General features: G+C 40.7%; 1 protein-coding gene across 1 annotated transcript in view; it reads right to left on the reverse strand.

The window, feature by feature from the left end:
* Positions 1–12,910, reverse strand: part of LOC103677361 (cell surface glycoprotein CD200 receptor 2-like) — a 14,518-nt gene extending 1,608 nt beyond the window's left edge. The window contains exons 1-6 of the mRNA XM_040621721.1: positions 12,817–12,910; positions 9,550–9,609; positions 6,615–6,932; positions 6,247–6,495; positions 1,531–1,654; positions 386–468 (exon numbers count right to left, since the gene is read on the reverse strand). Of these exons, the coding sequence (XP_040477655.1) occupies positions 386–468; positions 1,531–1,654; positions 6,247–6,495; positions 6,615–6,932; positions 9,550–9,609; positions 12,817–12,910 (928 nt within the window). The remainder of the gene's footprint in view (positions 1–385; positions 469–1,530; positions 1,655–6,246; positions 6,496–6,614; positions 6,933–9,549; positions 9,610–12,816) is intronic.
* Between the last annotated feature and the right edge of the window lie 1,723 nt (positions 12,911–14,633).

Genomic DNA, 14,633 nt, shown 5'->3' on the forward strand with positions numbered 1-14,633 from the left:
TCTCTCTCTCTCTCTCTCTCTCTCTCTCTCTCTCTCTCTCCTTCCCATTTACCAGCTGAATGGAGAATACTCTGAGAAGGGCAGAGTTATAGGATAACGTGCTACCTTGGAGTAGAACCGCTCTTGTTCCCTGTCCTAGATCTACCAACCTGCCCTGGGATATGAAGTGAGCAAGAATTAAACTTTTGTGGTCTGAATACACTGAGATTGGGAGGTTGTTTGTTTCAACAATTAGACTATCCTACTTATATATTGTCTTTGGGATAGTGATATGCATTCATTTTCTTCCTTTGAGCCTTGCTAAAAATAATAGCCTGAATCACCTGCCACCTTACAGAAGAAATTTTTCCTTTAAATTGAAGGATACTTTTTCCTACAGGATTACCATATGTACCAATGAAGACAGGGTTCCAGTTTACAGTGGCCCTAGAAGATGTTGGGTTTTCATCACCATTAATCCATTCCAACCTGGAGTACAGACAAGAGAGAATTGAGACAGTAGAGCTCTAAAAGTTGAGGTGACATTCAGCACAGGAACTCTAAGAGCTCCTTATTTGGGATCAGCTTATAATTTCTTCAAAAATAAAGGTACTGCTAAAAATGACTTCTAGCCATTTATTCAATGATCAAGCCAAACGTGTATTAATTTCTAGCAAGCAAGAAAGGGATGGGAGGTTGGCTACAGGTCAACCGGAAGGCAGTGTTTGCAGTGACTTCTGACATTGCAACATTACTTAGCATCTTTAAAGGGCAGAGGAAATAAGAAGCAAGTATGAAAGCACTATCCAAAGAACCCAAAAGGGTGTAGAAAAACTGCAAAGCATTGTAATTTGCCATTTGCTGAGCCATCTTCCTCTTTAGGCTGAGAAGCAGGGCTACTTCTTGTTTGCAAATCTGAACTCAGTAAGGCAAAGAGGAAAGTAGATGAGTCATCCCAGGCATTTATGATGGCAGGCAGCAAGCTTTGGCATGTGTATAAATACACATATGCTAAGAGTTTGAAACAGGATTTGCCAACTATCACAGTGATTCACATAAACACAAAGGTATCAAATAGTAATAGGAGCAGCTGAGTTAGATGCTGAACCCAAAGGCTGATCTTCATGATGTTTCATCAAATCTAAATTGACTTCCAGATTTTTCAATATTCATGGTCTATAAAAAAAACCATAAAATATATAATTAGTGCAATGAATACAAACCTTCCAAGGCATAGACACTAGGGAGTATACACGTAAGAAGCACCAGTTGAACTTCATTTCCCCCACAGAATTCTTGAAGGGTGGCTCAGGACAAGCTATCTCTCAGGAAAGTACTGTAATGAAACAGAAGCTTTTGCCCCCAGTGCTGAAGGCATCTCTTCCTGGGCTCCCAGGTGTTAACAAAGCTTATACATCAAAGCAAGGGCTAGGGGAACAAACAATGTGCCAAAAAATGCATCAGGCTGTTCCCAGGACATTGTAAACTTAAAGCCTTACAGTGATGTTTTCTTTCTAATGAGTCTATATATTTTTAGACTTCATTTCCTACCTGCAATCATTTATTCTCTGGAAGTAGCTGCATCCCACGATGACCAGGATAACCCAGAATAGAGAGAATTTCACATAGAGAATGATCAGTAAAGCTGATGCTGGAAATTCCAGAGTTATGACACCTTTAAATACAGGCAACACAGGCAGAGGTAAAGAGCCATTTCAAGGATTCTTCCAATGAGCAAAGTAGGTCAGTTGTTTAAAAGAGGCCTTTAAAATATTCTTAAAAGTTCACCGACTATCATAATCAAAACACCTTCTAGATGCAATTCAAATGCTGTTAAGATATTCTTTCATGACAGAGTTTAGGAACTGTGCGTTTATAACATGGTAGATTTTCAATATTTTCTAAATGAATAAATGCAAAGTAAACATTGCTAACACTTCCCAGTTTTATAAGAAAAAAAAAAGGAAATAGGCTGTCTAACTTCCTGTGCAAATGTTAGTGTTCTAGGGTAGTATTCATATTTTGAGCACCATCTGATATTTTCCACATAGTGAAGTAATTTTGTCACTGAGTTGTTGTCACCCCTTTAGTAGGGTATTTTATGTCGTCTTACTTTCATTTATTCATCTGTAAAATGGCCCCAAGAATTGTTGAAAAGATAAAATGAGACTAAGTAAGACTATCATTCTGAAGTTTATTTCTGCTATGAAAATGGCAACCAAGAGTAAACTTTAAGTACTATTCTGACTTTTGGCCCCAAAAGTCATGTCATCCTGTTCAATAAACAGCTCAAATACTAAACTAGAAGAATGTCAGACGACCTCCTTTGTATGCACTGTCAGGGAAGAAGAAGACATGGTCTCAGCCTGAGCTCAAAAGACTCACAATCCAATTGGAGACATCAGATCCATACAAATGAAAAGATCGCTTATAAGAGAGCAATCAGTGCTAGTGAGCATTACAGATTGTAAATCATCTCAGGAATAAGAAAACTGAATCAACTCCAACTGGGAGGTTAGGGTGAAGTGGGATTTGAATTGAGCCTTGCCAATAACAGGATTAAGTAGGTTAAGAAAAGAAGGAAGAACTTCCCAAGGGAAAGAAACAATTTGAACAAAAATTTGAAGAACCCATTAACTTAAATCAAATGTGATAAAGCATAGAGTGGGGTACATAGAGATGAAGTCTGTGATGATCTGATGATCTGAACCTAGTTCTGTAGCTTTTTGTGTATGTCAGGCACTGTGTCAGGCCCTGGATATACAAATGAGGACTATGGTTCTTACTCTCAAGGAGTTTACCTCGCACTGGGAGTCAGAGAAGTTACAGTCAATTACAGGACTATAAAGAACTCAGAGGCATATGTGAGGCATTACATGAGCACAGAGTAGGAACAGCTAACCAAACTGCAGGGTGAAAGAAAATTATCCCAGTTTCTAAGCCTTAAAACTTCAATAGGAGGGATGCATGGGTGGCTGTCAGTTAAGCGTGCAACTCTTGATTTCAGCTCAGGTTCTGATCTCAGGGTCATGAGATCTAGCCCTGCAGCAGGCTCTGTGCTCAGCAGGGATTCTCTCTCTCCCTCTGCCTTCCCCCCCAACCTTACTCGTTCTAGCTCTCTCTCTATCTCAAATAAATAAATAAATCTTTTTAAAAAATTCAATAGGAATTGAGCAAATGGAATAAGAGAGTATGAGGAAAGAAGTAAATTGTAGAGAGGTGGAAATTGCATGTACAATGTACAATTGCATGTACAGAAGAATAAGAAAGAATAACACTTTTGGGGCGCCTGGGTAGCGCAGTCGTTAAGCGTCTGCCTTCGGCCCAGGGCGTGATCCCGGTGTTCCGGGATCGAGTCCCGCATCGGGCTCCTCCGCTGGGAGCTTGCTTCTTCCTCTCCCACTCCCCTGCTGTGTTCCCTCTCTCGCTGGCTATCTCTCTGTCACTTAAATAAATAAAATTTAAAAAAAAAAAAGAAGTAAATAAAATCCCTATTCTTAAAAAAAAAAAAAAAAGAAAGAAAGAATAACACTTTTGAGGAGCCCAAAGAGGCCCACATGCATGGGGTACAGGCTGAAGATCAGCAAGACATGAGACTAAGGAGAGTGGCAGATTAAAGGGGTTTAGATCTCCAAGGGACACAGAGAAGTGACTGGGGGCATTTAAGTAGGGAGGGGTGTATTTTTCATTTTAGAAAAGTCACTACGGTAACAGTGTAGGTGATAAATTGGAAGGAAGTAAGTTAGGAGCCAGAAGACCTGTTACAAGAAAATTGCAATAATTCTGGTGAGAGATGACCATGTGCTCAACTAATGCAAAGGAAAGATAAAGGTCTAGATTTAAGGGAAAAAATTAAGATAAAATCAACAGAACATAGTGACTGATTTTGAATATGGGAAATAAGAAAGAGTGATATTGTAGGATAGCTTTAATTTTCTGGCTTGAGTCATTTATCAAGACAAAATATAAGTATGGAGATTTGAAGGGGTAGAGAAGAGGAATTCCTTTTTAGGAATATGCAAGTTGAGGTGCCCTTGATGATTCATGTGCATGTGAAGCCATTCAGTTGGAAATTGGTTTTGATCATGGCATAGCCAAGGAGAGAAATCTGGGCTAAAAATACAGATTTGAGGGTCAAGCATTAGGCGGTGGTTGGAGCCATATGTATGGATGAGATCCTTCAAGGAATAGGGGTCAAGGTGAAAAGAAAACAGTCAATTATGAAACTCAGAGAAATGCCTTCCTTCATGGAATGAATAGACGGAAAACTATTAAGAAGACTAAGTTTACTGAAGGTTGAGAAGAGAACTAAATGATTATGGGAGGAAAATAGGTGAGAAAAGAGGAAAAACCGTACCAAATACCACAAAGAAGATAATTAGTAACTACAAATTAAAATTTTGTATTTTGTTTGGCATTTGAGAGATCTTCAGCTTTTCATTAGAACGCTTCCTGTGCGGAAAGATGCAAGAGAGTTAAGGAGTAGATGTGAGGTGACATCGAAGAGACAATGAATATAGATTCTTCTTTTTAAAAAATCTTGGATGAGTGAAAGGCAAGAGCTAAGAGTTTAAAGAAGTCATAGCCTCTACTTTTATGCTCAGAAGGAAGAGTCGTGTTCATATAATCGGCCTTAGGGGAAGGATTTGTGGAATAAAAAAGACGTGGAGAGAGCAAGGGTAGTTACTGAAGCAAAGCCTCGGGACATGGGAAGGGAAAAACAAGTATAGAGTATAGGTTGAATATTTGGTCTATGGAAGGGAAAGTCAAGTGGGACTGCAGATAAATGCATATGTCTAAAGACAAGAAGTATAAAATAAGAGCCTAGAGTTGGTGGGAGATTGATAATGGAAAATAACGCCTAGAAGTGAATGTATTAGTACATGCTACAGCATGGATGATGCTTGAAGTTATTACCCCAAGTGAAAGAAGGGAGTAACAAAAGGCACATATTATACGGTTCCATTTATGTGAAATGTCCAAAGTAGGAAAATCTATATACAGAAAGTAGATTAGTGGCTACCTAAAGCTGGAGGAATTCTGGGATTAGAGAGTGATAACTAAAGGATAGAGGTCTCTTTGTGGAGTGCTGAATATGTTCTAAAATTGATTGTGGTGATGGTTGCACAACTCCGAATGTCCCAAAGACCACTAAGGGCTACACTTTAAATGGGTGAATTGTATGGCATATAAATCAGATTTCAATAAAGCTGTTGCAAAAAAAATTTACTGTAAGAGATGTTATGAAGAATAATTAATAGGATATGATGATCTTAATAATGTAATAATGAATGTAATAGCTAATATGTATTAATATGATCAACATAATAGCTAATATTTATTAATATAAAAGGTAACATTTGTTAGTATAGTAAATATAGTAGCTAAAGTTTATTGAATACCAACTATGTGATGGCCACTAGGCTAAGTAAATATGTTATTCTTTTAATTATCATGATAACGTCTGTGGGGTGGGTTCTAACATCCCATTAACAAATGAAGAAGCCATGAGACATTAAACTAATTGTAGTGATCCTTTTTCAATATATACAAATATCAAATCATTATATTGTACACCTGAAACTAATTTAGTATTATATGTCAATTATATCTCAATTTTTTAAAAAAGCCATGAGACAGAGAAATTAAATATTGTTCCAAGTCACACAGCTGGTGAAGGAGAAGCCATATTATTCCAAAGACTTTGCTTCTAACCACCAGGTTATACTGCCTGCAATGATATGAAGACATGGACCTTGTCTTTTCATCTTTACATGACAGCAACAAACACATTATAACATTCAATAAATCTTTGGCAAATGAATTGATATATAGGTTTCAGATGATAAGGGAGAGAGGAAGGAAACTTGTCTCTTACTCGGAGTAACAAAAAGAGGTGACTGCTACATAATTATTGCTCTTGTCTATCTACTGAATCAGCTTTGTTCTATTATATAAAAGTATTGTTATTTTATATGACTATTAATCTCAAGGTAAAAGTTAACAAAATTTTTGTGTCTTCCAGAATACAAGATATTTAGAGAATGTACTGGTAAGAAGTTATTAAGTTTATTCCTTCTATTTGATAAAGGAATAGGAATTAATTCCCTAGCATATTAAAGTATTACCCAGCTAAGTTTTAGAGAATGTTTTCAAATTGGTAGCACAAGCTTCCTTACTTTGTTCTTGGTTACTCATAATCTATGGAATAAAATGTTGAGCATCAAGTTCAGTACTCAAAAAACAAAAACAGAAACAGGTAATTACCTTGATTCAAGTCTAAGGACAAACTCTTGTTGCCAGTCACATGGGAGACAGAGCAGGACACATTAGACACCTGGCCATCCTCCCACTGGCATGTGCTCTGGACGGTCACGGCGCCATTGCCCAACTGTTGTTCCACAGTGTGACAGTCTCCCAGTGGGGACCAGGAGATCTGGGCAGCTGGCTTCCCTGCAGCTGCCCTGCACACGATACTTCCATTGCTGCCTCGAAACAGGGTCACCTCAGGGGGCACTGCAGAGACGCACAGGAAAAGGCTTTGGTCTTACCCACAGGATATGGAATATAGGGAGACATTTGGTTCAGTCCCGGAGCTGCTTCCCTGACATACCACAGGATGTGATGCTCCTTACCTGACACTTGGAGGTGATATCCAAGACCGAAATTCCCTTCCTGTGTGGCCACTTCACACCTGTAATATCCTTCATGGGTCGTGGCCACGGGACCAATCTGAAGGGCAGGATTCAGATCAGGTCTGGACTCCCAGGAGATTCTCTCATCAGTACAGTTTCTTTCACTGGTCTCATTGTTATCTCTCCTGTAGGCTCTGGCGCAGGAAGGCTTGCCTCTGAGGTTTATGTCCCACCTTATTATCAGCACATTTTCCAAGCTGACAGGAGGACAAGCGAGCACAACCTTTGTGTCCACAAGTACAGACAGAGAAGTGTTATCTGGACACACACACAAGGAGAACGATGAAAGAAAAGCTTGATAAGGAACGTCATGTGTTAATTTTTCCACAACATATTGCATAAGGTGTACTAGAACATGACTTTGCTGGTGATCTTATTCCAAAAATATTAGGCTTACTGAAAAATTAAACATGAACAAATGCATATAACCTGATAAACCTAATCTAAAGATGAAAACATCTGTCTCCTATATTCTGTGTTACTAGATAAACTATAGTCATTATATGTATGAAAATATTTTAAAGGTTTAAAATTGCTTCACAAGTTTTGTATAAAACAAACAAGAAAACAGAATATAAAGGACAAAGTCATCTAAATCTAATCTTTTGGTCATAGAAACTACTAGATTTATCTTGTAACTCTCGCTCCTCAGGACAGGAAGTGGAAAAATGGGTGATGTGGTTTTCTCCTCCTAATTTTGGATTAGAGAGAATAAATCAGTATTATCAGAACGAAATGCCTATCCTGAAAGGTGCCGCTTCGGACAAACATAAATAGAAAGCCTAAGATGGCATTCAGGTTGAACAAACTGGACTTTCTTAAGCTATTTTTTATTTGGAGAATCACAAAGTCAGTAAAATCAACAGATCTTCCTTCCTTTCTTCTTTCCTTCCTTCCTTCCTCCCTCCCTCCCTCCCTCCCTTCCTTCCTTCTGCCTTCCTTCCTTCTTTCCTACTGAGTCAAACGTACATTGCCAAACAGTCCCACTGTGAACTGCTCACAGATTTTGTTTCTGTACTTTCACCTAATTATGAGGATTAAATGAGGAAGTTCACTGCTTTTGCCCATCTTTAGTATAAAACGTAAGCCCTGCAACCTACAATTACTGTCCAATACAGAAGCCCCAGCTCTCCCATAAACACACGTAATGCATCCATGCCTGGGAGGGGCTGCTGAGAGAGGATTAGGGTCGTCAGCTACCACATACCTGTAAGCCAGGTGAGTGGCAGGGAGCTCATCACTTTAACATGAGCAGAACCAGCTGTGGGGCTAGGTTGTTATGCCGGTGAAGCTCCTGAGTGATAAAACTCTGTATGTGAGATCTCTCCTCCCCTCTCCTCTTTTGGTTCATTTGCCTCTTCTGGGATGGACTCAAGCCCTTGCACGTCACAACCAAATCAAGATCCCACAACTACAGGAAGCAAGGAGGGGGAGATGTTAGAGCAGCTCTGAGGGCCAGTTACACCCATGCTCCTTCCCCCACTGCAGGTGGCTCCCCACCTTGCTCACAGGGAACCTGCGACTGGGCCAAGGCTTAGCCGCCTGAGGCAGCACAGGAGCTCGGAGAACTGCTGGAGGTGGGTGTGGGCGAGCATACAGGTGCCCAAGGGCGGGGTGCTGAAGATGAACCCAGACAGAGGTGAGGAGCACGGGGTGTGCTCTCTGTTGGTACCTCAGCTTGTGAACCGTCCGAGGCTTTAATATTTTGCCTGATACTTATTCTCAAGACCTGACTCTATTCTTTAAAGGAACTGTGGGTGGATCAAATAAACATACACATTTTAATAAGGGCGGATCCAACAGGGAGGCTCCCAAGCCCCAAGGGCGGACTCTGCTCTTTCACCTCTCTGGGCTCTCTGACCCTCCAGCGATGCCCCTTCACCTGTGATGACACCTCTTATGTGAAGACTGTTACTCACCCTTCCCTAATCCTCTTCTCTCTCTCCCCACGCCTGTGGCGATCGTTTACCAACGGCCAGTCACTCCCCAGCCCTCAGTGGGTTGGCGCCCGTCCACCACATACAATCTCCACGCGCCCCTGTGATCAGCTGCGGTGATGTCCCCTCCTGCTTCACAGAGGGAGCGCGGGTAGATTCCCGTGTTTGCTCCAGAACCAGCAGTCACGTCCCAGCGCGGCTGCACCTGTCTCTGGCTCCCCTCCGGTCTCCTGCAGCCTCGCGCACACAGACAAACCCCTTTTCCTTCTGCTCTCACTGCCATACCCTAGTTGGAGACCCATCACCACGCCTGGGTTACTACACAAGCCTCCTGCTGTCTGGCTCCGTCTCAAAACCCTCCTCTCCTCAGTTCCTGCCTTACCTTGCAGCCAGGTGCATGCCTGGCACACAGGGGTGATCCCCTCCACTCCGACCCCCTTCAGAGATCGCTCACTGCCCGAAGACAACGCTGACATGTCTTCGTCCTGGCTTCCAAAGCTCCCTTTTCAAATGGACTCCCCTTGGCAACCTTACCACCCCCTGTCGCGCCCACATTTCAGAAAGGAACCAGCAGGCACGACTGCCTATCTCGGCGCTCCCGGCACGGTTCTTGCAGCCTGGGTGCCTGCCCAGCGCTCTGTCCATGAAAATCTTTCTCTCCCCTGAAGAGTCTAGCTCGCCTCGCTCATCTGTGTCCCCACAAAGCCTGGCACAGAGCCTGCTAGAGAGAGCTCCATAATCTCCACGTGGAATTGAACTGCCTTGGGGGAGAAGCGCCGGGTCACTCAGGGTCCCTCACACCACAGCATTCAGATCACCACACTCTGCACCTGCCCTCAAGGCTGGCCCCTGACCAGACCCTCAGCTCTGTTTCTAAGGCAGTTCCACATATCCTCCCTTTCCTACTGGCCTCTAGAAAACGTTAAAAAGCATATTACCTTCTGCAGGAGGTATGAGCCTGCTCTGATTTCCTTCCACAGGTGAACCATATGGTGAAGCTAGAAAATATTCAGAGAAGAGTAAAAGAAGTCAATTTTAGGTGCCTAAATGGAGTATAAACCACTATGTATCCACAAATCCAACAGACACCATGATAGAAAATCTGAATTGTAACTAAAGTCCACAAAAACCTTTGCAAAACAGAAATTAGAAGTTATTCCATCAAGGGGAAATACACGTTAACACTTGAAAATTACATTCTGAGCTCTTAATCAAGATCTCCCATTTATGAGACACCTTGCTGTAATTGACAACCATTTGGTCCAAGGTAACCCTACTTCCACCTCTTTCCCAGCCACCGTGGACTGGTCCATCATGGGTACCTCCCGTGAGCTGGGCTGAGTAGTGCTTTCTCCAGATGACACCCCCAGGATTAAAGTTGTTTAATCCAGTGGTGGGCCTCACCCAGCTACACAAATGATTTACTTTCATGAGAATTCGGAACCAAATTGAGAAGTATATTTCGTCCCTCTTTTCCCCCATTTTTCCTACTGTGACTGCTAATTTTATGTATCAACTTGATTTGGACATCATTCCCAGGTATTCAGTTAAATATTACTGTAGATATTTCTGTACAGATATTTTTTTTAGAAAAGATTAACATTTAAATGAGTAGACCTTCAGTAAAGTAAATTACCCTCCATCTGTGGTTGGGCCTTGTCAAATCATTTGAAGGCCTTGATTGAAAAAGAGTGACCTGGGAAAGTGAGTTCTATAGCAAACTATCTTCAGCAAACTGCTACTCTTCTCTGGGTCTCTAGGGCTTGCCCACCCTGCAGAATCTGGACTCGCCAAGCCTCTGCAAACACGTAAGCCAATTCTTTAAATCTCTCTCTCTCCCACCCCCTTTCTCCTCCCTACTCTCTCTCTCTCCCTGTTTCTCTGAGGAACGCTGACTAATGCACCCATCTTGGAAAGAATGAGGCAGAAGCAGAGGGAGAAAGAGAGAGAATTATACTCCTCACCTAGTTCAAGTTTCTAACACCATAGTTCCTGAGAGGTACATGCATTCCTTCCCGTGGGTTCTGCAGAGTTTCTGACAAAGGAATCCTAATTTACTTCAAATCCAGTTTCTGAAGAAATTCTGTATTGAGGTAATTTTTGTAAAACTAGCATTTTTAAAAAATTATGAATTATCCTATGGAATATTCTCTGTGTGCTTGAGAAGAACGTGTTTTGTTGGAAGGAATGTTCTGCACATGTCTGTTAGGCCATTTGGTCTACAGTGTTGTTCAAGTGCACTGTTTCCTTATTGATTTTATGTCAGAACGCTCTACCCATTTTTCAGGGTGGGGTATGACAGTTCCCTACAACTGCTGTGTTGTTTTCTACTTCTCCTTCACTTCCGTTAATATCTACTCTGCATATTTAGGTGCTCCGATGTTGGATGCGTAAATATTTGCAAGTGTTATATCCTCTTGATGAATTGACTCCTTTACCATTAGATAGTGACATTCTTTTAAAGTTAAAGATTTTTACTTAAAGCCTATTTTCTCTAATATAAGCATAGCTATCCCTACTTTTTCTGGTTTTCATTGGCATAGAACATCTTTATCCATCCCTTCACCTGAAACCTGTATGTATCCTTGAAGGTAAAGTCAGTCTCCTGTAGGTAGCATATTGTTGAATCTTATTACTTCATCCATTCAGACACTATGTACCTTTGATTGGAGAATTTAGTCCATTTATATTAGGATAACTAATAGGTAATTACTTACTATTGCCATTTTGTTGTCATTTTGCTCATTGTTTTCTGACTATTTGAAGTTCCTTTCTTCCTGTCTCGCTGTTCCTTTGTGATTTGATGATTTTTTTGTAGTGGTATGCTCTCATTCCTTTTTCTATATCTTTTGTGTATTTATCAGATGTTTTTCTTTGTGGTTACTAGGAGGCTTACATAAAACACCTTCTAGTTATTTTTTTTTTAAGATTTTATTTATTTATTTGACAGAGAGAGACAGCCAGCAAGAGAGGGAACACAAGCAGGGGGAGTGGGAGAGGAAGAAGCAGGCTCCTAGCAGAGGAGCCTGATGTGGGGCTCGATCCCAGAACGCCAGGATCACACCCTGAGCCGAAGACAGATGCTTAACCGCTGTGTCACCCAGGCATCCCACCTTCTAGTTATTGTAAGCTGGTTACAACTTAGTGCATTGCATACAATACTCAATACTCATACTTTTACATCTCCTCCCCCATTTTACTTTATTGATGTCAAATTTACATATTTTTAATTTGTTCACTAACAGATTATTATAGCTATAATTATTTTTCGTACTCTTCTTTTTAGCACTTGTTCTGGAGTTAAAAGTGATTTACACAACACCATTACAGTATTAGGCTGTTCTGAATTTAATTATATATTTGCCTTTACCAGTATGTTTTATTTTTCATATGTCTTCATGTTGCTGATTAGCATTCTGCCATTAAATTTGAAGAGCTCCCTTTAGAATTTCTTGTAAGCAGGTCTATACTGACAAATTTCATCAGCTTTTGTTTTTTTAAGGAAAGTGATTATCTCACCTTTATTTCTGGTTTATCAAGTAAAGTATTCTTCCATGGTAGGCTTTTTCTTCCAACACTTTGAATATATCATCCCACTCTTCTGGTCTGCAAGGTCTCTGCTGTGAAATATGCTAGTTTTATGGGGCTCCTTTATATGTGATGAGTCACCTTTCTCCTGCTGCTTTCAAAAGTCTCTCTTTTCCATTTGATTATAATGTGTCTCACTTAAGATTTTTTCATGGTCAGTCGAATTATTTGGGCTTCTAGATTTTGACATCCATTCCCCTCACTCACTGCCCTCAAAGTTTTAGGAAGTTGTCTCTCACAATTACTTTAAATCAGTTTCCTGCTCCTTTATCTTTTGTGTCTGTCTGGGGCTCCCATAATGCTTATATTATTTTGTTTTCTGGTGTTTTACAAGACTCATAGACTTTCATCACTCACTCATTTTTTTTTTCTTGCTTTTTATCTCTCTCTAGATAATTCCAAATTATGTCTTTGTGTTCACTAATTAATTCTTCCGCTTGAATCTCTCTGTTGAATTTTTCAGTTCAGTCATTGCATTATTCAGCCCCAGAATTTGTGTTTGTTTCTTTTCATGACTTCTATCTTTTCTTGAAGCTTCCTTTTTTTTATGTATTGTTTTCCAGATTTTTTTTTACTTGTCTATCTGTGTTTTCTTGTAGCTCACTGAGCTTCCTTACGTAGACTATTTTTGATTTCTTTGTCAGGCATGCAGATCTCCATTTCTTTAAGATTAGCCACTGGAGCTTTATTTTGTTCCTTTGATGGTGTCATGCTTCCTTAATTTTTTGGAATTTTGCATTGCTAGTGCCTTCACATTTGAAGAAGCTACCACTTCCCCCAGTCTTTACTGACTGGCTTCAGGAAAAGATCTTGACCTGTCAGCCCAGCTAGAGATTCTGGGAGGTATCTCAGACCTTTCCTAAAGATACATTCCTTCTCCATTCCCCTGACTCCGTCTTGGGGTGGAAGTCTTAGGATTGTGTGTTTTCTCTCAAACCTACAAACCAGACAAAATTCTGAAAGTCTGCCATTTACGTTAGGGAAGTGCCCTGACGTGTTCAGGGTTTTGTACCATCTTCTAATTCAGCAAAATAAAGTTACTGCTGTTATCCAGGCACACTGTCTAAGGAGGTGCACATCATCTGGGGTATAGTGGTGCTGGCCACGGAAAGGGTGATACAGTTCTGTAGTACCAAGACAAAGTGACAGCGCTTAACTGTCATGGGCAAAGTAGATAATCATAAACACTAGCAAAGCCAGAATGGCAACCAAGAGACTTTTATCTGAAAGATTCTGGCAAAAGCTAAGTAAACCTCAGTGTTCTTAGGGGTGAGATAAAAAGGCAGCCAAAGAGGGTGTGGTTATATATAACTAAATCAAGGATAAGCGAGTGTCTTAGTCAGTTGTGCCTGTTGCAACAAAAGTACCGGAGAGTGGCTTAGATAACAAATTGTTTTTTCTCACAGCTCTAGTGGCTGGGAAGTCTAATATCAAAGCACCAGCAGATATGCTGTCCAGTGAAAGCCCACTTCCTGGCTTGTAGACAGCTGCCTTCTCACTGTATTCTCACATGGGAGGGACAGAGAAGGAGAGAAAAAGAGAAAGCAGGCTCTCTTGTGTCTCCTCTTATAAGAGCTCCATCCTCATGACAAAATTCCCTCCCATCACCTCCTCTCCATCTCCAACTATGATCACTTTGGAGATTAGATTCCAACATATGAATTTTGGAGGATACAATCAGTCCATAGCAGTCAGTAAAGACTCGGGTTAGTTGCCATAATGGAAAATAATGATCCTTCACCAGGTTTCTATACTCAAACCAGTTCTCAGGCTCAAAGCCACATAATTATGAGTTTGTATTCCAAAATTACAAAACACAGGGGGAAAATGCAACCACAAAATGAGATAATGTACTTTTTATTGGCTGCCGTCTTTTATTCCTTAACAGAAGAATAAAGATTCAGAATTTCAGAGTTTGGAATTATTGAATGTAGGGTATAAAATAAATGTATGGAGGATGTTTAAAGAAATAAAAGCAGAATTTAAAAGAAGAAGAAGAAGAAGAAGAAGAAGAAGAAGAAGGAGGAGAAGGAAGAGGAGGAGGAGGAGGAGGAGGAGGAGGAGGAGGAGGAGGAGAAATAAATGCTCTCCCCACCCTCCCCCGCTCAAAAAGCTATACGGATTAGGAGAATACAACAGAGTTCAATTTACTCATTGATTCTCTACTTACCCAACCTGGAAAATGATAGAGAACAACACAAATGTACATGAAAGGAGAAAGGCAATAGAAATTTAGAAAGTACTTTATGGCATCTTCCAATATCAGATGGTTTCATCTCCATTAAAAATCTATTGTTTATTGTAGCACCTTCATGAATCGTCTTCTGGAGAACTTGCTGTAGCTTCTACATCTGCACCTGCTGCTTCACCTGGCACTTTTATGTTTTGGAGATGGCTTCTTGCCTTAAACCTCATGAACCAACCTCTTCTAGCT

Source organism: Ursus maritimus, unplaced genomic scaffold (assembly GCF_017311325.1).
Source record: "Ursus maritimus isolate PB19 unplaced genomic scaffold, ASM1731132v1 scaffold_4, whole genome shotgun sequence".
Classification (NCBI taxonomy): domain Eukaryota; kingdom Metazoa; phylum Chordata; class Mammalia; order Carnivora; family Ursidae; genus Ursus; species Ursus maritimus.